The sequence below is a fragment of the Leptopilina heterotoma genome, unplaced genomic scaffold (assembly GCF_015476425.1).
Source record: "Leptopilina heterotoma isolate Lh14 unplaced genomic scaffold, ASM1547642v1 Lhet_181, whole genome shotgun sequence".
Lineage (NCBI taxonomy): Eukaryota > Metazoa > Arthropoda > Insecta > Hymenoptera > Figitidae > Leptopilina > Leptopilina heterotoma.
Genome location: NW_025110898.1, coordinates 549,665 through 573,747, shown reverse-complemented (window position 1 = coordinate 573,747; position 24,083 = coordinate 549,665). Strand labels below are relative to the sequence as shown.

The following is a 24,083-nucleotide window of genomic DNA, read 5'->3' as shown; positions in this document are numbered from 1 at the left end:
TTCCATGCATTTTAGAAACCCCTTTGTTACTGGAACACTTGTGGTGACTCACTATTAGATCGCACGTGTACATTCCCTATTACTCATGTTATTTTATAATTTTGTTATTAATTGTTTATAATTTGTTACAATTTGTTATTTATAATTATAATTGTTTAACTTTGTTATTAGTTAATTAAAATTGTTTAAATTTGTTATTATTTATTATTACAATTCTGTTGTTGTTGATATTTATTATATTACAATTCTATTATTTAATATTTATTATTACAATTTATTATTGTTTATGTTTATTATTACAATTTATTATTTCTTAAAGTTTGTTGTTAAAATTGTTATATTTAACTATTTATTACATTTTGTTATTATTTGCTAATATTTATTATTACAATTTATTATTGATTATTATTGTTTATTATTAATATTTATAGTTATTATTTATAATAATATGTAAATAACAATTTTTGTTATTAACTTTTATTATGATTATTACTATTATTATTATTATTATTAATTACCATGATTATTATTATTATTATTTCGACTATAAAGTGAAAGTTTTTCATGTGAAAAATTTTGTTTAACGTGCAATTTGTCATATTTCCTTATTCTTTCATGTAAACAACACTTTTTTGTGATACGCAGTGAATTTAATCACATGTTATTTCCTGTAAAAATTGAAATTTTTTTCAGGTGCAAGTTGTGATACGCAGTGCATTTAATAATATTTTGTTATTATTTTTTGTGACTATTTTGAGAGCAAGAAACCATTGAGAATAGATTTCAGTTACAATTTGATGAGTATAAACTTTCGCAGGTATATACATTGAACTTAGATTATGGATGTGTTAGGATTGGATGCTTATCTAAAGCCAGACATGACTGACATGGATATCATGGATAAATTAATAGAATTGTAATAACAAGTTAATAATAAAAGAGGATGGAATATTATAATTTAAAATCCAAATGGAATTCCAGACAGGAAAAGAAGAAAACATCGTACCATTAACTAAATCTCTTTATTGCTCTAAACTCGTACCTTAATCTCTTTAAAAGTACACTTGTAGCTAAAAATGAGTTTATCCATGAAACTCGTGCATATTAAAATTGCACACCTCTTTTTTTCTCCACCACCACGTCCTCCTCCCGCACTTCCATCTTCTCCTTGCACAGCAGAGAGTTTCAAGAAGATCGCCAACACGATTACTCCAAACATCCATTCATAGATAAACGTGTCTAGGTTTAAAATGAGTGAGTGAATGAAGAAGTGTAAAAAGGAAAGTTTCGAGAAGAAAATCTCGATTTGGTCCACGACGAAGGATCGAGGTCCGAAAGTTGGGTTATAACCAAAAAAATTATTTATTGGTTTTTCTTTTTTTATTTTTTGGTCTTTAGAAGCTCTCTGATTTGACGAGGCTATGCTGTAGTTGCAGACCCTCAATCAAATCAAGACGAGGCGGCGATTGTGCGACATTTACTTTTCTCTCGCGAAAATAATCGCATCTCTGCTTTTGACTGTCAACGGCCGGATGTCGACTTGCTCTTGGACTCCTGCCATTCTTCTCCAAACGCTCGTCCTGCTCACTTGTTTGTGCAATACTATCGGGAATTGGCAACGGTTTCGCCACTCCGATTCTCACAACGCCCTTCGGTGCACCCTTCAGGGCCTGCACCGCTTGGTCAAGGGTCGCATTCTCCAAAGTGATTTCGTTGACGAATAGTAGACGATCGCCAGGTATCAATTGACCGTCGACTTGAGCAACTCCCCCCGGTACCAAGGATCTTATTACTATCACAGTTTCGTTGGGATTCATTGGATCCTGAAAAATAAACATTTTTATTATTTATTAAAATAAATTCTATTCAATGACGCTGCAGTTAATTTCAAAGATTGTTTACCTGATAATCTAAAATAGAAAATCCAAGGCCTCTCTCTCCTTTAACAAGCTCTATTATTTGGGGCTCGGAACTCCACATTGCGAGGCCCGTCAGCGGCTCCAAAGATCTTGACTTTATTTTATTGAAACTGGCATCGGTGACGGTCGCCGTCGTCGTGGCCGATGCCAATGAACCATCGGATTTAGCCTTCACGAGTCGATCCATCGATGGTAGTAAATTTTGCAAAGAACCTCCGAGAATACTCTAAAAGTAGAAAAGCATTCGATTTTAGTGTCGTTAGACTATTTTACTATCTAAACTATTTCCAAATAGTTCAGATTCTTTACTTTGCAAAATGGAGTGAAAAAAGGAAATTTATTTTCTACCCTAGTTTGAAAAGCAGCCTGATGCTGGGCCGTGTCAATTGGACAAAGTGGATCTTGCGATTTGATATTTCGTCCGCACACCATTCTCACATGAACGGGTAGTTCCTTTAAAACACTCACGACCTCCATGTGATTAATTCCCAAAAGTCGATAACCATTGACCTCCAGTAATTCATCACCAGATCGTAGTGTATCATTCTGTCCAACTGGACCTTGAGGCAATATTGAGCGAATATAATGATGCGGCCTCACTTCCTGTCCGTTTTCCACATCAACTGTTCCTTCCAAGCTTATTCCCAAACCGCTTCCTTCGGCAAATTTCTTCAATTGCGCCACCTAGACAATAAATATTTTTCCATTACTTCTGTTCTGCATTTCTAAAAAATTCTCCCTCAGTCCTATCATTTAATTTTTTTTAATCATATTCGAAAGTATTTATCATATTCGAAGTTTTTATAAAAATTGACACTTACCACTATTTCCACGTCGGGTCCGACTATTTTCTGCCATTTGGATTTAATTGCAGCTTCAATTTGAGGCGATAATTCCTGCGATGGATCGCTTAGAAGTGCTTCCACATTTGCCTCCGGCGATGAATCGCGTTTCTCAGCTTCTTTCTCCATTTCGTGAAGAATCGCGCTATCGATTGTTGTATGTGACTCGCCCTCTGCTTCGATTTCAGTCGTGGATTCTCCATCTTGCTGTAGAAATAAATTTCGAAAATTTTAAAATTAATTTCAATGTAAAGACTTAGGACTTTTAACTAATTACATTTTTTTAAAATACTTTAATTGTTGTAGTAAGTGAATTATTATTTTGAAGCGACTTTATAAAATTTTAGTATTTTTACTTTTTTTCTAAAACTTACTGCAGTGATTGGAAAAGTAGCGAGACTCGTAATCGATGGAGAACTCGGTTGTGGTAATCGAAGTTCACTGGCGGCAATTGCTTGCTGTAATTGCTCGTATTTTGGACCACGTAGATACCTTTCTAAACAAAGAACAACAGTGTATCCAGTACTTCTTAAAACTTCAACAGCCTCATGATTCGAGTAGCCCTGCAACGAGTGTCCATTCACTTCCACAATTCGATCGTTTATCTGTATCTTCCCACTCAAATCGGCCGCACTTCCTTCGCTTATACTTTTTACAAAAATACCCGAGAGCTCCTCTGAAAATTCAAAATTCCCCATCAATATCCTAATCCCTCGGAAAATTTTTCATTTCTAAATCCAAAAAAATATTTTCTATTAAAATAAAACAAACCAAAAAATAAACCCTAGAAAAAAAGACTGAAGAATCTAAATCGTAATTCAGGTGAAGTTTAAAGAGTCACCTTTCGAAAAGGAATTTTCGTTTTGTAAAACTTTCGATATTTTTATCTTTTGGTAAAAAAATACTTTCGTATTTCAGATATAAATTTTAGATACAAAAAAAGGAAATTATGAGAATCCTTACCTTTTTCACAAACGTAACCAGCGATCGTGATGCCGAGACCGTAACTATCTTTCTTCAACTCGACGGTGAAGCGTTCCATTTCAGGCAAGGAGTCGACGTCAATTGGATCCATTGAGAGTGCCGGAAGGTCTTGAATTTGAATCGGACCCGTGAGCGTTGGAATGAAGGGCGCCGATCCAATGGGCGTCGGATTTCGCACGACGTCCATAATAAGGCTCGGTCTCGTCTGAAGCACAATTAGTAATTCAATCAGTCTGTAACCTTAGCATTTACTTCACGTTCTCGATTCAATATATAAGAATGAAAAATTCATTTTTTCGAAAAATATATATTATTTATATTTCTTAGAAAATAGAATTTATTTTTTCAAACTCTCATTTCGATTGTAAATCGGGTGATTTCATTTAAATTTTTTATAATCGAGTCCATCGCATGTCGAGGAATTAAAATTAATTTATTCAAAACTGAAATAATTTTTTAAAAACTAATATTTACAAAATATTGGTTATAATTTTTTCCAGGAATTTAAAAATTTTACTTTCAATATGCAAAAACTTTTGTGAATTTAATTATTCTTGAAAATTACAACTGCACTTCTTTCTATTCTTGAAATATTTCCTAAAATATCAAACTAAAATTCTTTTTCAAATTAATTCTTATAAAAAAGAAGTTATACAAGAATTCAGTTATTTAAATATGGGGCATTCAATTTCAAAACGAACCATTTCGAAAACGCTGAAAAATTCAGTGGAAACTCCCCTTAAATTTAAAATAATGTCTCGAATTTCTGAAAATTCTATTTAAAAAAATCCCTTAAATTCAGTGTAATCTCCCCTTAAGTTTAAAATAATTTCTCGACTTTTTGAAAATTCTATAAAAATAAACCCTCAGATTCAATGGAAATTTCCCTTATGTTTAAACTAATTTCTCGACTTTTTTAAATACAGCACTTTGGAGCGCTGTATCTTCAAATATACGCAACACTCGCTTACTAATGCGTTAATTTACGAGTGTTGACAATATTGAAATTTTGTTCTCCAATGGAGATTGACAGTTTGGGTTAAATAACCAGTTATCTATATTCAGATGATGATCACACACACACGAAAAAAAATGCTTACATGCATTTCAATGTCTGGATCCTGGGTATACATGTATCCATTGTCATAGTTGGAATCAGTTTTCGTGTGACGGACATTGTACGTTTCGGGAGTCGAATGAATCAAATGCCGATCGAGTTCATCCGGATCGCCGAGAATTTTCGTTGGAACAATTGGAGCGTGACTGCCGAGGGCCTAGTAAAAAAAATAATCAAAATTGAAATTTTAAAAATTCAAACTCTGATGGATGAAAAGAAAAACATTTTTTTTCCTTTTCTCGTTACCTGATAATCGGGGGAAGTAGGTTCGACTGGTCGCGCAACAACAAGTCTCACGTGAGTTCCAGATTGTCTGAGAACAGCGGCGACTTGCTCGCTGCCCATTCCCCGCAAATTGACATCGCCAATTTGCAGAATATGATCTCCACTCTGCAATCTATTGTCCTAAAATAATACAATTAGAATATTTTTTTTATTTTTACTCAATTATCACTCTGTTGGTGCAAAATATTTTTTCTGCCTCTCTTTAAAAAAAGAAATTTCACTGAGGGGGAAATAGTCTAAATATTAGTTCCTAATTTTGAAAATAAGAAGCAAATTGTTTAAGATAAAAATTAATGAGTAAAGAGAGTGGGAACTTTAGACTTACTCGATCGGCGACACCACCGGGGAGGATAGTTTTGACGACAACTCCAGTGCTGCGCCCTCCGATAATTCCAAACCCAAGACCGCTGCCATCATTGATGAGATTTATTACTTCTACTTGTGCCCACTCGGTGTTCAACTGAAAAATGATTAATCCTTGTTGTAGCTATATTTTAAAAAACTAAGCTCCTAAAACTTACCACCATGTCAGTGCCACTCTTAGCGATTTCGCTAACGGCGGACGGAGCTGTTTCGACAACAGGAACTCCAGAGGCGGCAGTTGTTGTGGATATTGATGTTGGTGCAACAGTAATTGTAGCTGCAATGGGAACAATTGGTTTTGATGCACTCGATGATACTGCGGAAGGAAGTGGCGGCGCTGATTGATCCTTCGATGCGGTGATGTCGGTGAATCCGCTGCAGACGCCAGATCCTGTTCCCTCGGCAGCAGCTGCGGTCGAAATCGAGGCCCCGGATGCCTCATCCGGCACCGTTGGACTCCCAATATCTGCAAAAAATTTCCAAGATGCTAAGAAATTATTTTTCCTAAATTTCTTTTTTAGATTCTCATCACAGGGAAGGTTCCCTGTGATAAGAATCTAAAATACTAAGAAAAAGCAAACCTTGGGCGCTTCTTGCGACAATTAGCTCAACTACTCCACGAGCCTTTTGAAGAATTGCAATTGCCTGCTCATGGGAAATATTCGAGTCCAAGGGTTGTCCATCTATAGCTAAAATTTGATCTCCTTCCACGAGACGACCATCGCTGAAAGAAGGAACAATATTTATTAACTTTTCTTATTTGTTCTACTTCGTGTTCTGCGAGGGTCCCCTAAGAATTTTCCGAAAACATAAATTTCTGCCTCTAGACTTGAAATTACTTCTCGTATCATTGAAAGTAGTTATGCTAACTTAATAACAGGGATGCCACAAAAAATTTAATTTTGTATTTCCCTGAGGAGCCGTCCATAAACCACGTGGATGGCCCCTGATTTCTAAACTATTTTTTGACTGATTTTGACTTTTTCAGGACCCAAAAAATAATTTGTTTCACTCCAATAATTATTAGAAATTCAAAAAAGTGTTCTATTACATATTTATTTATAAATTTTTTTAATTGTAAAATTATTCAAAAACATCAATAAATTAGAGCTGAGCGAAATTAGAACTAGGCGAAAAAAATTGAACAGTTCGGTTAGAATTCTTTTGCACAGCTCTAGTCTCCACCCTTTAGTAAAAAATTTAAAATTATTAAAAACTATCAAAATTTCGAAGAACCGAATTTCTTAAAATTCAAGATTTTTCTTCTCTTTTATGGCTCGGTGAAACAAGCGACCCGCCGGCCGCCAGCCATCAGAAGAATCCATAGGCGCCGACACACACAGTAGCGCGGTGGCCCTATAAGGTTCAATCAACGCAAAAACAACGTACGCTAGCTATTACAGTTTATAGAAAAAATTGCAATAGTCACATTTTAAACAGCAATAATCTCCCTTTAATTTGTGACCAAGAAATAAAAATTAGGTCTAAAATTGTTCAAGTTATGAATTTTTTTCGATTTTTTTTTCCAATTTATTATGAATTACGAATACAAATTAAAACAAAAAATTAAACAAGGACTGTAGAAAATTGCAACCTCCACGCGGCACACTCTGGGGTAATGAATTTATTCATCAGCTAATCGCAGGGACAGAAACAACTTATGCAAACTAAAATCAATATAAAAACTTTAAAAAAAGTAATAAAAAAATTCGAAACTCAAACAGTTTTATAACAATTTTTTTTTTAATAGAAAATAAAAAAGGATTATCGCCTTTTAAGGGGTTAAACCACTCTAGAGCGTCAAAAAGAGGTTCTAATTTCAACATTTTTTTAAAAGAAAAGTTTAAAAGTAATGAGAAATATGTTTACATATCTCTATCAGGTACACTTTAAAGAGAACATAATATACTTTATAAATTTTTTTTTGTTTAAAAACTGCAGATGTACATGTACGTGATGGAAACCCTTTGTAAAAAGAAATCCTTCGCGGCCGGAAAGGTTTTTGGTACAATTTACAACCTAGAACAGAAAACAAATTTTTTTCTATTTTTACATCTCAATAGCTAGAGAAAGACGTAGGGGATTTTTTTTATGTTGCATATTTCTTTAGTTATAAACAATTTAGTGCCTATTTTTTTCAGTCAAAAATTCAGTTTTTCTATAAAATGTTCACCATTTTTGCAAAAATCGATTTAAAAAAAATCCCCTACGTCTTTCTCTAGCTTTTGAGATGTAAAAATAGAAAAAAATTTGTTTTCTGTTCTAGGTTGAAAATTGTACCAAAAACCTTTCCGGCCGCGAAGAATTTCTTTTTACAAAGGGTTTCCATCACGTACATGTACATCTGCAGTTTTTAAACAAAAAAAAATTTATAAAGTATATTATGTTCTCTTTAAAGTGTACCTGATAGAGATATGTAAACATATTTTTCATTACTTTTAAACTTTTCTTTAAAAAAATGTTGAAATTAGAACCTCTTTTTGACGCTCTAGAGTGGTTTAACCCCTTAAAATAAAACAATTGCAAATTTTTATTTTATTAAATTTTTAATAGCCAGCGTCCCCACCCGCCCGTATCAGAAAAACGAAAATGGAAAAAAAAGATGAAAAAAAATTCATAACTGGATCAATTTTCGACCAAATTCTTGTTTCTTGGTCGCAAATTAAAAAGGGATTAATGCTTCTTGTCATTGGACCAATAGGAATATAATTAAAAAATTTTTAATGGCCAGCGTCCCCACCCGCCCGTATCAGAAAAACGAAAATTAAAAAAAAATTGAAAAAAAATTCATAACTCGATCAATTTTCGACCAAATTCTTGTTTCCTGGTCGCAAATTAAAGAGAGATTAATGCTTCTTGTCATTGGACCAATAGGAATATAATTAAAAAATTTTTAATGGCCAGCGTCCCCACCCGCCCGTATCAGAAAAACGAAAATTAAAAAAAAATTGAAAAAAAATTCATAACTCGATCAATTTTCGACCAAATTCTTGTTTCTTGGTCGCAAATTAAAAAGGGATTAATGCTTCTTGTCATTGGACCAATAGGAATATAATTAAAAAATTTTTAATGGCCAGCGTCCCCACCCGCCCGTATCAGAAAAACGAAAATTAAAAAAAAATTGAAAAAAAATTCATAACTCGATCAATTTTCGACCAAATTCTTGTTTCTTGGTCGCAAATTAAAGAGGGATTAATGCTTCTTGTCATTGGAGCAATATTAATATGATTAAAAAATTTTTGATAGCCAGCGTCCCCACCCGCCCGTATTAGAAAAACGAAAATTAAAAAAAAATTGAAAAAAAATTCATAACGCGATCAATTTTCGACCAAATTCTTGTTTCTTGGTCGCAACTTAAAGAGGGATCAATGATTCTTGTCATTGGACCAATAGGAATATGATTAAAAAATTTTTAATAGCCAGCGTCCCCACCCGCCCGTATCAGAAAAACGAAAATTAAAAAAAAATTAAAAAAAAATTCATAACTCGATCAATTTTCGACCAAATTCTTGTTTCTTGGTCGCAAATTAAAAAGGGATTAATGCTTCTTGTCATTGGACCAATAGGAATATAATTAAAAAATTTTAATGGCCAGCGTCCCCACCCGCCCGTATCAGAAAAACGAAAATTAAAAAAAAATTGAAAAAAAATTCATAACTCGATCAATTTTCGACCAAATTCTTGTTTCCTGGTCGCAAATTAAAGAGAGATTAATGCTTCTTGTCATTGGACCAATAGGAATATAATTAAAAAATTTTTAATGGCCAGCGTCCCCACCCGCCCGTATCAGAAAAACGAAAATTAAAAAAAAATTGAAAAAAAATTCATAACTCGATCAATTTTCGACCAAATTCTTGTTTCTTGGTCGCAACTTAAAGAGGGATCAATGATTCTTGTCATTGGACCAATAGGAATATGATTAAAAAATTTTTAATAGCCAGCGTCCCCACCCGCCCGTATCAGAAAAACGAAAATTAAAAAAAAATTAAAAAAAAATTCATAACTCGATCAATTTTCGACCAAATTCTTGTTTCTTGGTCGCAAATTAAAGAGGGATTAATGCTTCTTGTCATTGGACCAACAAGAATATGTTTAAAAAATTTTTAATGGCCAGCGTCCCCACCCGCCCGTATCAGAAAAACGAAAATTAAAAAAAAATTGAAAAAAAATTCATAACTCGATCAATTTTCGACCAAATTCTTGTTTCTTGGTCGCAAATTAAAGAGGGATTAATGCTTCTTGTCATTGGACCAACAAGAATATGTTTAAAAAATTTTTAATGGCCAGCGTCCCCACCCGCCCGTATCAGAAAAACGAAAATTAAAAAAAAATTGAAAAAAAATTCATAACTCGATCAATTTTCGACCAAATTCTTGTTTCTTGGTCGCAAATTAAAGAGGGATTAATGCTTCTTGTCATTGGACCAACAAGAATATGTTTAAAAAATTTTTAATGGCCAGCGTCCCCACCCGCCCGTATCAGAAAAACGAAAATTAAAAAAAAATTGAAAAAAAATTCATAACTCGATCAATTTTCGACCAAATTCTTGTTTCTTGGTCGCAAATTAAAGAGGGATTAATGCTTCTTGTCATTGGAGCAATATGAATATGATTAAAAAATTTTTGATAGCCAGCGTCCCCACCCGCCCGTATCAGAAAAACGAAAATTAAAAAAAAATTGAAAAAAAATTCATAACTCGATCAATTTTCGACCAAATTCTTGTTTCTTGGTCGCAAATTAAAGAGGGATCAATGATTCTTGTCATTGGACCAACAAGAATATGTTTAAAAAATTTTTAATGGCCAGCGTCCCCACCCGCCCGTATCAGAAAAACGAAAATTAAAAAAAAATTGAAAAAAAATTCATAACTCGATCAATTTTCGACCAAATTCTTGTTTCTTGGTCGCAAATTAAAGAGGGATTAATGCTTCTTGTCATTGGAGCAATATGAATATGATTAAAAAATTTTGATAGCCTGCGTCCCCACCCGCCCGTATCAGAAAAACGAAAATTGTAAAACAAGTTCAAAAAAAATTCATAACTCGATCAATTTTTGACCAAATTCTTGTTTCTTGGTCGCAAATTAAAGAGAGATTAATGCTTCTTGTCATTGGACCAATAGGAATATAATTAAAAAATTTTTAATGGCCAGCGTCCCCACCCGCCCGTATCAGAAAAACGAAAATTAAAAAAAAAATTGAAAAAAAATTCATAACTCGATCAATTTTCGACCAAATTCTTGTTTCTTGGTCGCAAATTAAAAAGGGATTAATGCTTCTTGTCATTGGACCAATAGGAATATAATTAAAAAATTTTTAATGGCCAGCGTCCCCACCCGCCCGTATCAGAAAAACGAAAATTAAAAAAAAATTGAAAAAAAATTCATAACTCGATCAATTTTCGACCAAATTCTTGTTTCTTGGTCGCAAATTAAAGAGGGATCAATGATTCTTGTCACTGGACCAACAAGAATATGTTTAAAAAATTTTTAATGACCAGCGTCCCCACCCGCCCGTATCAGAAAAACGAAAATTAAAAAAAAATTGAAAAAAAATTCATAACTCGATCAATTTTCGACCAAATTCTTGTTTCTTGGTCGCAAATTAAAGAGGGATTAATGCTTCTTGTCATTGGAGCAATATGAATATGATTAAAAAATTTTGATAGCCTGCGTCCCCACCCGCCCGTATCAGAAAAACGAAAATTGTAAAACAAGTTCAAAAAAAATTCATAACTCGATCAATTTTTGACCAAATTCTTGTTTCTTGGTCGCAAATTAAAGAGAGATTAATGCTTCTTGTCATTGGACCAACAAGAATATGTTTAAAAAATTTTTAATGGCCAGCGTCCCCACCCGCCCGTATCAGAAAAACGAAAATTAAAAAAAAATTGAAAAAAAATTCATAACTCGATCAATTTTCGACCAAATTCTTGTTTCTTGGTCGCAAATTAAAAAGGGATTAATGCTTCTTGTCATTGGACCAATAGGAATATAATTAAAAAATTTTTAATGGCCAGCGTCCCCACCCGCCCGTATCAGAAAAACGAAAATTAAAAAAAAATTGAAAAAAAATTCATAACTCGATCAATTTTCGACCAAATTCTTGTTTCTTGGTCGCAAATTAAAGAGGGATCAATGATTCTTGTCATTGGACCAACAAGAATATGTTTAAAAAATTTTTAATGACCAGCGTCCCCACCCGCCCGTATCAGAAAAACGAAAATTAAAAAAAAATTGAAAAAAAATTCATAACTCGATCAATTTTTGACCAAATTCTTGTTTCTTGGTCGCAAATTAAAGAGGGATTAATGCTTCTTGTCATTGGAACAATATGAATATGATTAAAAAATTTTGATAGCCTGCGTCCCCACCCGCCCGTATCAGAAAAACGAAAATTGTAAAACAAGTTCAAAAAAAATTCATAACTCGATCAATTTTTGACCAAATTCTTGTTTCTTGGTCGCAAATTAAAGAGAGATTAATGCTTCTTGTCATTGGACCAATAGGAATATAATTAAAAAATTTTTAATGGCCAGCGTCCCCACCCGCCCGTATCAGAAAAACGAAAATTAAAAAAAAATTGAAAAAAAATTCATAACTCGATCAATTTTCGACCAAATTCTTGTTTCTTGGTCGCAAATTAAAAAGGGATTAATGCTTCTTGTCATTGGACCAATAGGAATATAATTAAAAAATTTTTAATGGCCAGCGTCCCCACCCGCCCGTATCAGAAAAACGAAAATTAAAAAAAAATTGAAAAAAAATTCATAACTCGATCAATTTTCGACCAAATTCTTGTTTCTTGGTCGCAAATTAAAGAGGGATCAATGATTCTTGTCATTGGACCAACAAGAATATGTTTAAAAAATTTTTAATGACCAGCGTCCCCACCCGCCCGTATCAGAAAAACGAAAATTAAAAAAAAATTGAAAAAAAATTCATAACTCGATCAATTTTCGACCAAATTCTTGTTTCTTGGTCGCAAATTAAAGAGGGATTAATGCTTCTTGTCATTGGAGCAATATGAATATGATTAAAAAATTTTTGATAGCCAGCGTCCCCACCCGCCCGTATCAGAAAAACGAAAATTAAAAAAAAATTGAAAAAAAATTCATAACTCGATCAATTTTCGACCAAATTCTTGTTTCTTGGTCGCAAATTAAAAAGGGATTAATGCTTCTTGTCATTGGACCAATAGGAATATAATTAAAAAATTTTTAATGGCCAGCGTCCCCACCCGCCCGTATCAGAAAAACGAAAATTAAAAAAAAATTGAAAAAAAATTCATAACTCGATCAATTTTCGACCAAATTCTTGTTTCTTGGTCGCAAATTAAAGAGGGATCAATGATTCTTGTCATTGGACCAACAAGAATATGTTTAAAAAATTTTTAATGACCAGCGTCCCCACCCGCCCGTATCAGAAAAACGAAAATTAAAAAAAAATTGAAAAAAAATTCATAACTCGATCAATTTTCGACCAAATTCTTGTTTCTTGGTCGCAAATTAAAGAGGGATTAATGCTTCTTGTCATTGGAGCAATATGAATATGATTAAAAAATTTTTGATAGCCAGCGTCCCCACCCGCCCGTATCAGAAAAACGAAAATTGTAAAACAAGTTCAAAAAAAATTCATAACTCGATCAATTTTTGACCAAATTCTTGTTTCTTGGTCGCAAATTAAAGAGAGATTAATGCTTCTTGTCATTGGACCAACAAGAATATGTTTAAAAAATTTTTAATGGCCAGCGTCCCCACCCGCCCGTATCAGAAAAACGAAAATTAAAAAAAAATTGAAAAAAAAATTCATAACTCGATCAATTTTCGACCAAATTCTTGTTTCTTGGTCGCAAATTAAAGAGGGATTAATGCTTCTTGTCATTGGAGCAATAGGAATATGATTAAAAAATTTTTGATAGCCAGCGTTCCCACCCGCCCGTATCAGAAAAACGAAAATTAAAAAAAAATTGAAAAAAATTTCATAACTCGATCAATTTTCGACCAAATTCTTGTTTCTTGGTCGCAAATTAAAGAGAGATTAATGCTTCTTGTCATTGGACCAATAGGAATATAATTAAAAAATTTTTAATGGCCAGCGTCCCCACCCGCCCGTATCAGAAAAACGAAAATTGTAAAAACAAGTTCAAAAAAAATTCATAACTCGATCAATTTTTGACCAAATTCTTGTTTCTTGGTCGCAAATTAAAGGGAGATTATTGCTGTTTAAAATGTGACTATTGCATTTTTTTCTATAAACTGTAATAGCTAGCGTACGTTGTTTTTGCGTTGATTAAACCGTATAGGGCCACCGCGCTACTATATGTGTGTCGGCGCCTTTGGATTTTTCTGATGGCTGGCGGCCGGCGGGTCGCTAGTTTCACCGAGCCCTTTTTTATGGCATTAAGCTTCATTATTTTTGGGCTTTTCAAAAACACTTTACTTTTTTAATGGTCTCCACCCTTTGGTAAAAAATTTAAAATTATTAAAAACTATTAAAAATTCAAATAACCGAATTTCTTAAAATTCAAGATTTTTTCTTCTTTTTTATAGCATTAAGCTTCATTATTTTTGGGTTCTTTAAAAACTTGATTGAAAATTAAAAATAATTGAATTGGTTCCAAGAAATTTATTTAAAAAAACTGGTAAGTAATTGAATTCTTATTAAAATTTTGTTTAAGTAATTAAATTCTTTTGAAAAATTTTATTAAAATAGTAGAAATTAAAAATAATTGAATTGATTCGAATGAATTTATAAAAAAAAACTAGTAAGTAATTGAATTCTTATTAAAATTTGGTTTAAATAATTGAATTCTTTTAAAAAAATTTATTAAAATAGTAGATATTCAAAATAATTAAAACGAGCAAAATTTTTTTAAATTATTGAAATTTTGCCAAAAATTTTATTAAATTTTTCGAAAATAATTGAATTTTAGAGAAGAATTTTATTATTTATAAAAATAATTGAAATTTTTGTTGAAAATTTAAAAAAAAATTTGTACATAACATGGCGGATCTTTTTTCAATTCAAATTCATAAAAAAATTCAATTCTTTTTTCCCTCAATAACCGATATGCTCATTTTTTTCTCTAATTTCAATTGAATGTTTATTGCGTTCCTGAATTTTATGCTTAAAAATAATTCCAAACCCATCGAAGCATTTAATAATTGACACAGCGATTATTGCTGATGAAATAACTGTATCGTGAGGACCAAGTGCACTTCACAAGTGAATAATCAACAATTTGGATATTTTTATCGCTCTCCCATCTCTTCTTGTTCTCCATTCTTTTTTTAATTTCATAAAAGCTTCATCGTCACGAGGTATATATATATTATAAGTACTTATTCAATTTCATATAATTAATGCAACATTTTTTAATTAAGTTGACATTGTAAAACGATTTCAAGATTCGTTATCAGTTGAGGAGTTATTCAAAATTTGTATAGAGCTTTAAAAGAAATATCTATACACATTCCCTGCAGTTAATGAAGTCATTAAAAAAAATGTCAAAGCCAAATAAAAAAAAAAGAAAAATAAAAAGAATTCTGGGGTAAAAACGGATAAATTCTTAAAGCAGATATATTTTCAATGCTGTATATATAGGAAACATGAAATTTTATAGCGAAAGAAAACTTAATAAGATTTTATCCTTCCACAAACCCCAACAGGAATTAATTGGGTGTATTTATTAATGTTCCTACAATACGAAAAGCAATTTCGCTCTTAATCTCCAGTTCTTAGGATTTGGAAAAAAGTAATTTTATCCCAAATAGCATATTGATTTTAAAAGTAATATTTTAAAATAATTATTTAAATATAAATAAATATCAGTTATTTTACTTTAAAATTACTTTTGTATTAAAATTACTAAGATTCTGAATACTAAGTAAATTACAAATTAAATTTACATATTTTTTTCCTAGTAATATTTTAAAATCAAAATTATTTTTTAAATTAATAATAAAGTAATTTTTTTTAACTAATGGCAAAAATCGATGGAAAAAATCACCTCAAAATTGCTAAAAAATTACTTTTAATTCTTATTTAAAACTTTTTGTTTATAATTTCTATAAATTGAAAAAAGAAAATAGTTTACAAAAATTATATGAGAAATTATAAATAAAAAAAAATCTGAATAATTTTTCCCCTTCTTTTACTTTTATAATTATTTCATTAAAACTATAATTTCAATTATTAAATTTCTAGTTAAATTCTCCACTAAAGCGAAATAATTCAAAGTTTCAAAATCTCAAACTTTGTATATACGTTTCATGTTTATTAACATCTCAAACTATGATTAGTTTTAATTAGAAAGTTTTAAATTCAAAATAATTCATTATGTTGATAATTTCTAGTGTTACAACTTTTAAGAACTCAATATAACAATATTCCTTTATAAAATTGTATAATTATTAAAAGCGAATTTTCCCACGCATAAAATAATTTTTTTTTCATCTATAGAATATTGCAATTCAAATAAAATTTCTATAATTGAATAGATTTTTCATATTTGCAAAATTTTCTATATTTAAATATAAATTTATTTTATTGTCAGATATTTTGTATTTTTTATTTTTAATAATAAATTACAAATTTCTACTATAAATTTTAACGAATTATTATAAAATATTTATTAAATTAAAATAAACAAAATTTTAATTGAATTTTTATTTATAGTGCTTATTTTTATATCGCAAATTTTCAAATTCCCGCCAAAAATATATCGAACGTTTCTTCAGTTCAATGCGGGTTCAATTATTGTGCAATTTGTAAAATTTAGTATTAAAAATTTTAGTGAATAGTAATTTTTAGCATAAAAGTTAATAAAATGATGTTGAAAATAGTTAACAATAACTAATTTTTAGTAAAAATTTGACTATAACATTTACGTTTAACCTTATCAGTTAGTAAAAAATAATTAAGTTTTAGTAAAAAAAGTAATTTTTAATAAAAAATATCTAATTTTTAGTAAACAAAACTAATTTTTAGTAAAAAATAGATAATTTTTAATAAACAAAACTAATTTTTAGTAAAAAAATAACTAATTTTTAGTGAATAATAACTAACAGTTTAGTAAAAGAAGATTAAAACTAAAAAGATACGTATTTGGACTAATTAAATTAGTTACAATTTTTAGTTGTAACATAAAACCTACAAACAAATTTATCCAATAATTAGTTGTTTTTTAATAAAAAATTACTAGAAAAAAATTAAGAATTTTTGTAAAAAAAATTAGTTATTATTATTTATCTAAATTTAAAATTATAGGGTACGAAACGAAGTGTGGAATAATTTTTATTTTTATACTTTCGCAATCAGTATACTGATCATTTTTTTAAAAACAGTAAATAATTATTTTTTACTATAGTAAAAAATAATTATTAATTACTTTTAAAAAGAAATTAATTAATGAAAACACTATAGTAAAAAATAATTATTTACTTTTTTCTAGAAAAAATAATTTACTTTCAAATAAATTAGGTTTAAAAAAATGAGTCATTTCTAATTAATTCAGATTTTTATAACGTAAGTTAGATTTAGATTATAAGTTGAAAAAACCTTGGAAAAAATTGTATAAACACGAGAAATTTTCCAAATAAGAAAACATAAAGGACAGTATGAAAAAGTGAATGATGAATGTTTAAAAGGGGTCAATTTTGCATTATTCCTGGTAGTCGAGGGTGAACGGCATGAAATCGATTGACAAGACCTAAAAACAAAGCCGATCGATCGGAAACGCTCGAGATTTTTATATAACTAAAAAAAAAGAAAAAGAAAAAAAAAGCATAATCTCGAATTTTTACATTTCACTTGATAAAGAAATCGAAAGAAAGCTAAGAGAAGAGAAGAAGGAAAGGGGAAAAAGGGGGAGGATTCGTGACACGTGACAATTACTCCGAGGATAATATATAATCGACCAGTGGCACGTATCAGATATACACAAAATTAGCACACAAGTAAAAGAAAAAAATAAAACACAAAGAAGAAAAGAAAAAAATTTATAAAATTTAAGAAATTTATTAATTTTATAAAATTTATGAAATTTGTAAAATTTATAAAATTTATGAACTTTATAAAATTTATAAAATTTATAAAATTTGGAAATTTATGAAATGTACGTAATGTAAGAAAAATTAACCTTGAGTCGAATGACAATAATCACAGTTTGGAATTTCTTGAATTCCCGGTTAATGGCCGAGGAAAAGGAAAATGTCAAACGAAAGATAGAACACACAACACAACTGCATCAGTCAATCGTTGATCTCGCGCATTGTAACAAAGAATTCATATGTGGAGGACATAGTTGCGAGGGAATGTTTTGTTTTTTTTCCTCTCTTTTTTGGGGGGGGTTTGTTGAGTGTGTATGTGAGACCTCGCGCAATAACAGTTTGTGAACAACTGTTTTATCAGACGACCGCACATACATACTGAACACTACCCCCTAAAAAAGAAATCACTCGGCTCACTTAAGCGCAGTGTGCAATGGGAATTTTGAAAATGGTGGGGGGGTTGGAAAATTGCGCATGCGCAGTTTCAACTATATAAAGGCATAGGCAACCCGCTTTTACATATAAATACGACGGAGACCACCCTCTACTCCGCAAACTTGGTGAAACGACCCCGCACGATGCGTCACTTTCCACCCCCTTTTCGACGCGGTCAATCATCCCCGTGGGACGGCCGACTTCTTTTTCTCTTTATGCCAATATCCACCTTATATACACTTGCTGCTGCACTATAACCACCATGACTCGTCCACATTTCATGGAATCATTATTTTAATTTTTATTTTTACTTTTATTGTTATATTGCACCATTTGTCATTTTTTTAACCCAAAAAATTTTTAAATACTTTCCACATTTTTTTACCCTGCAGACAAAACACTTTTCCGATAACTTAAACTGACCCCACTAATTTAACATGAAACTGAAATTTTAAAAATTCTAACCTTCAAAGAATCTCAGCCTGAAAATTTAAAAAAAATCGATTTCTTATGCTTAACCCTTTTGTGCCTGCAGGACATATATGTCCCACTTGGAAAAATGTATGTTAATAAATTTAAATTAAAATTAAAATTTTTTAAATTCTAATCTTCGAAGAACCTTACCCTAAAATTAAAAAAAAAATCGATTTCTTTTACTTAACCCCTTCGTGTCCCTCCGGGACATATATGTCCCACTTGGAAAAATGTATGTTAATAAATTTAAATTTAATTAAAATTTTCCAAAATTCTATAACCTTCGAAGAATCTCACCCTGAAATTTAAAAAAATCGATTTCTATTTCTTAACCCTTTCGTGTCCCTCCGGAACATACATGACCCACTTAGAAAAATGTACGTTAATAAATATTTTAAATTTAAATTATAATGAAAATTTTAAAAATTCTAACCTTTAAAGAATCTCACCCTGAAATTTAAAAAAAATCGATTTCTTTTGCTCAACCCTTTCGTGTCCCTCCGGGACATACATGTCCCACTTAGAAAAATGTACGTTAATAAATTTAAAATTTAAATTAGAATTAAAATTTTTTAAATTTTAACCTTCAAAGAATCTCACCCTGAAATTTTAGAAAAATCAAATTCTTTTGCCTAAACCCTTTCGTGTCCCTCCGGGACATATATATGTCCCACTTAGAAAAATTTACGTTATTCTTATAAAAGTCAATCAAAAAGTATTTAAAATCAAATTCCAGTGAAAAACATAAGAGAATTTTTCAATTAAAGAAAAATTATTTTCTATTTAAATTCGACCAAAGGGAATAAAAGCTTTTTAATTAATGATGTAAATTTTAACTATTGACGAACGTTTATTTTAGGACAACATTATTTCAACTCGGAATTCAGACAGAGAGAGAGAGAAATGAGATAATAAAACTCGTTCAATCAATTATGAAAATTACATCTACAGATAATTATTCTTTATTCGGAGAAAATTATTTCTATGTTATTTCTGAGATGTTAGAATATTTCCACACAGTGAATAATAAAAATTTCACAGAAATAATAAATTATATATGTAAATTCAAAGAAGTTAAAAGCCTTTCAATTATTTAAAAATACATTAAATTTTAAGTGTAAAAAATTATCAGCTCTTTTATGTGTCTATTTTCATTGAACAATCGATAAGCAATTTTTCATATACGTTCAAAATATATTTTTTTTTGCAATAAATCAAATTTGAATAAATCACATCTGACATTTTTTCCGTTCAAATTTAAATAATTAAATAAATATTAAGATCTGAATGCAAAAAAAATCTGTTTAAAAAAGCATTTTTAGAAAACAAAAGGCATTTAAAAAATGGATTTATAAGAACTTTGAAGCTTTATCGCTCTTCATTAGGTTGCAAAAATATTGCCTCTACTTGATAATAATAGTTTTTTCTTCTTTAAATAAAAAAGAGATAAAAAAAACTTACATTCCAGCAATTCCATTCGGTTGAATTTCCTGTAGAAATATTCCAAGTTCTCCCTTATCTTTACTTCGCAGACCAACAACACTAAATCCTAGGCTCATTCCTTCGGATTTAAACAGCTATAAAAATTTTACATATTAAGCAAAAAGTAATTTAAAGAATTTTTTAAAAACTTAAAAAAAATAATAAAAATCATAATAATTTAGATATTTTTTCAAAAATTCAAAACTTCATAAAAATAATTCTTCTTTCAAATATTTTGAAAATTATATTTTGAAAAAAGTCATTCTGTAATTATCTGTAAAATGTAATTATTTTCGAAAAATTTTATTAAAAATCTTCGAAAGAATTCAATTTTATCAATTATCAATTATTTTTAATAATTTTGGCAAAAGTTCCTTGAGAATTTTCATTATTCAGAAATTCTTCATTTTAATATTTAGAAAATAAAAACTTAAAATAATTGAATAAAACATTTTCAAAAAAAAAAAAAATTAATTAACTACAGAATTATTTCCAAAAATTAACGCTATAATGATTTTGATATTCAGTCATAATCTAAAATTTTAAATGAAATTAATTTCTAAATAAATTTTTATTAGAAAATTCTACTAGAATTCAATTATTTAAATACAAATAAAATGCAAATAAAAATAAGTAATTTATTGAATAATTGAATGTTTCTAAAAATTGAATTCTCATAAAGAATTAAATTTCATTTTATGAACAAATAATTATATTTTTAATAAAATTTTCAAGAATAATTAAATTTTTCGAGGAATTCGATTAAAATTGTATTAAAAATAATAGAAATTCTACGATGAGTTTAGATTGTTATTTACATATTATTATAAATAGTAACTACCTATAAATAATAAATATTAACAAATAATAACAAAATTGTAATACTAAACAAGTAACAATAATAAACAATAATAAATTGTAATAATAAATATTAGTAAATAATAATAAATTGTAATAATAAATAGATAAATTTAGCTTCTATAATAAATCCATTATCTTATCAACAAATTTTTTAAACAATTGAATTCTTGTGAAGAATTTTATTAAAATTTTCCTAAATAATTAAATTCCTGTGAAAAATTCGAAGGAATTCAATTGTTTTCAAAATTTTTTTTTAAAATTTCTTTGCATAAATTAAAAACAACAAAATAACAAAATTCTTTGCAAATCTTGAATTATAATTTTAATTGAATTCCTTGATCTGTGGCAACCGTTATATATTTTTAAATAGTACCTTCAAATTGGAGCAATTAATCTAATTGAATTAAAACTAATTAGTAAGTAATCAAATTAAAGTACCAGGACTTGAAATTTGAAATAATTAACCTTGAGCCATTTAGTTATAATACTTATTACCCCATTGTTACTAATTGATAAATTTTACGGTAAATAATAATTTTCAAAAATTCGCAGTAATTGATCTACTCGCAATAATTGAAGCTCTTAACCTGAATAAAAATAATAATTAATAAAGATGAGTAGTAAAAACTTAAATATTTACTGATCTTACCTGAACCGTAAAAGTTTGACGACCCTTCGCTGCAGATTCAATTACTTTACGGAATTCCTTCGCGTACGAAGGAGTTGTAATGTGGGGCATGCCACCGACATCTGATATTAAACTTGGACTCGTCACCTATTTAAAAAAAAAATTTTAAGAAAATATCTTTTTTATTTCTGTTTTTAATTTCTAATAATTTTTAAAATTAAAGTTTTAAATTTTTAGAATTTTTTTTAAAGTAACATATTCTACCTGAGCACTGGTGTCCTCACTGCTACTGTGTACGAGTGGAGCGACAGGAACACGCTGATCGTCAAACTCATTTGCATCCTGATAAAGTTCTTGAAATATATTTTGACCAACTGGTTGTAATGGTGTATTGGGTACAGAAAATTCCAATTGTCCACCGAGATGAATATCAAAATCACCGGGCAAAATTGACGGATGTTGTCCAAGTTGGGTGTTCAATTCAGTGAGGGAATCCTGCAGGGTGATGATACTTCGAAAAACGGGATCCTGAAGAAGTGCAATCAACGAACGAATATCCTGATTCGTGTGCATTTGCAGTTTTGGATCGTCGCAATCCTCCAGACGCTCCTCCACATGCTCCAGCAAATGGAGAGCAGTGGACATGTCTTGAACAATAAATAGTCAATAAAATCTCGTCTCAATAATTTTTCATAAAAATCTTATAATTATAAATAATAATTTCTTAGTTCTATCCAAAATTAATTATATCCCTTTTGGGGCGCATGATAATTCCCCAAATTTCAATTTCTATTTTCAAAATTCTTTTTCAGAAAATCGAAATTCTCATTTCACATAATTTTCATATTTCGAAATACCATTGAACATAATTTTTAATTACTCGAATTATTCTTTATCCTAATATTTAAATAATAAAATTATCCTTTGACATTATTTTTAATATATCGAAAAATTTATGATTTATTTATAATAATGATATTAACTTCAAATTAATTCTCAATTTCTGAAATATTAAATTTTCTTTTCTCTTTTCTAACCTTGGCCTTGAATCAGCTGGGCCTTTTTCATATCTTTGTGTATCTTAGTTCATTTGTACTCAGTTAACCTTATTTTGAATTAAAAAATAATTATTATTAATTAATATATATATATATATATATATATATATATATATATATATATATATATATATATATATATATATATATATATATATATATATATATATATATATATATATATATATATTATTATTAATTATTATTATTAATTTAACGAAATTATATTTCGTATTGTCAAAATTATATTCTCCATTTCCTATTTCTGTTAAATAATTATTTTATCATTTATAATTCACTTTTATTTGAATATTTTTTTTATAATTTTAATTTTGTGTATCTTAGTACATTTTGTACTTTGTATTTTGTACTCAGTTAACCTTATTTTGAATTCCTTATACTTTGAATTTAACGAAATTATATTTCTCATTGTCAAAATTATATTCAGAGTTATTGTTATTCCGAATGGAAGACGTCTTTTTTCTAAAGCAGAATTTATTACCTGTATTTAACGCCATTGCTGTTCTTTAACAGCTTCCTGGAAAAATTTAATTTTCCTGCCTGTAAAAAATATTTACGTTACTTTGGGATAACATATTCGTTTTTGAGACGAATTCAGGTTGAGTCCACAATAGACAGCGTTAAGGAGATTGAGCTACTTAAGACCATCGATAATCTACTTAAGACCATTGATATCAATGGTGTTAAGTAGCTCAATCTCCTTAACGCTGTCTATTGTGGACTCAACCTCAAAGGTCAGAAGATCTGATCCTTTTTGAATTTAGAATCATTTCATACGATTTATCAAAATTATCCAAGTCAGTAATTTTATTTAAACTATTTTTTTCTTCTTTTCTTAAATAAGAAACATTTTCGGCAAATAAATGTTTACTAAGGTAAAATTTAGAATCATTTCATACGATTTATCAAAATTATCCAAATCAGTAATTTTATTCAAACTATTTTCTCTTTTTTTTAAAGAAAAACACTTTCGAAAAATAAATGTTTACTAAAATAATATTTCGTCGAAAAGTTTTCTTTTCCCTTTGCACTGTAAATATTTAAATACTTAAAAGCTTTAAAAGTCTTAAACTCTTAAATAAAGGAACAAACATTTTAAACATAACCTCCAAGTGTGTTAATTTTAAAATAGGTTATTTTAAATTGAATTTATTTTCAGGTCAAGTTACGTAATAAGAACGAATCGATTTAAAAAAATACTAAAAATTACAGTCTACCTTTAAAACTTGATAAATTGAAAAAAGAAGAAATAGAAAAAAATGGTGATTAACATTATCAGTTTTCTTACGTCAAAAAACGATGCGTGAAATTCCAAAAGAAGAAACAAGTTAAACAGAACAATTATCCCCCAATGTTTTATAACCTACGAGGCTTAAACACCGTTTTATTTATGCAATGAAACATCCACTATTGATTAATAAACAATTCTACTCGATTTATTTGTTTTTTTTCTCACTTCAATGCTTACAATTGAAAACTTTTATTTTGACAGAATGCACAAGTTTAGAGAAATTTCTGACAGTTCTCTCATCTGACAAGTGTTGTCAGCTGAATTTGCCCTGC

General features: G+C 29.4%; 1 protein-coding gene across 1 annotated transcript; it reads right to left on the bottom strand.

Annotated features, from left to right (window-relative positions):
- Positions 1-1,003: 1,003 nt before the first annotated feature.
- On the bottom strand, positions 1,004-24,070 carry LOC122500073 (patj homolog). Its single transcript, XM_043608795.1, has 16 exons — positions 23,809-24,070; positions 23,002-23,060; positions 21,706-22,088; positions 21,463-21,588; positions 19,932-20,047; positions 6,092-6,234; positions 5,669-5,976; positions 5,473-5,607; positions 5,109-5,267; positions 4,846-5,019; positions 3,725-3,950; positions 3,136-3,437; positions 2,741-2,968; positions 2,268-2,603; positions 1,903-2,145; positions 1,004-1,823 (listed from the first exon to the last, which is right to left on the bottom strand). The coding sequence occupies exons 2-16, from the start codon at positions 23,015-23,017 to the stop codon at positions 1,395-1,397; spliced, it is 3,324 nt and encodes a 1,107-aa protein (XP_043464730.1). The 5' UTR covers positions 23,018-23,060; positions 23,809-24,070; the 3' UTR covers positions 1,004-1,394.
- Positions 24,071-24,083: the final 13 nt, after the last annotated feature.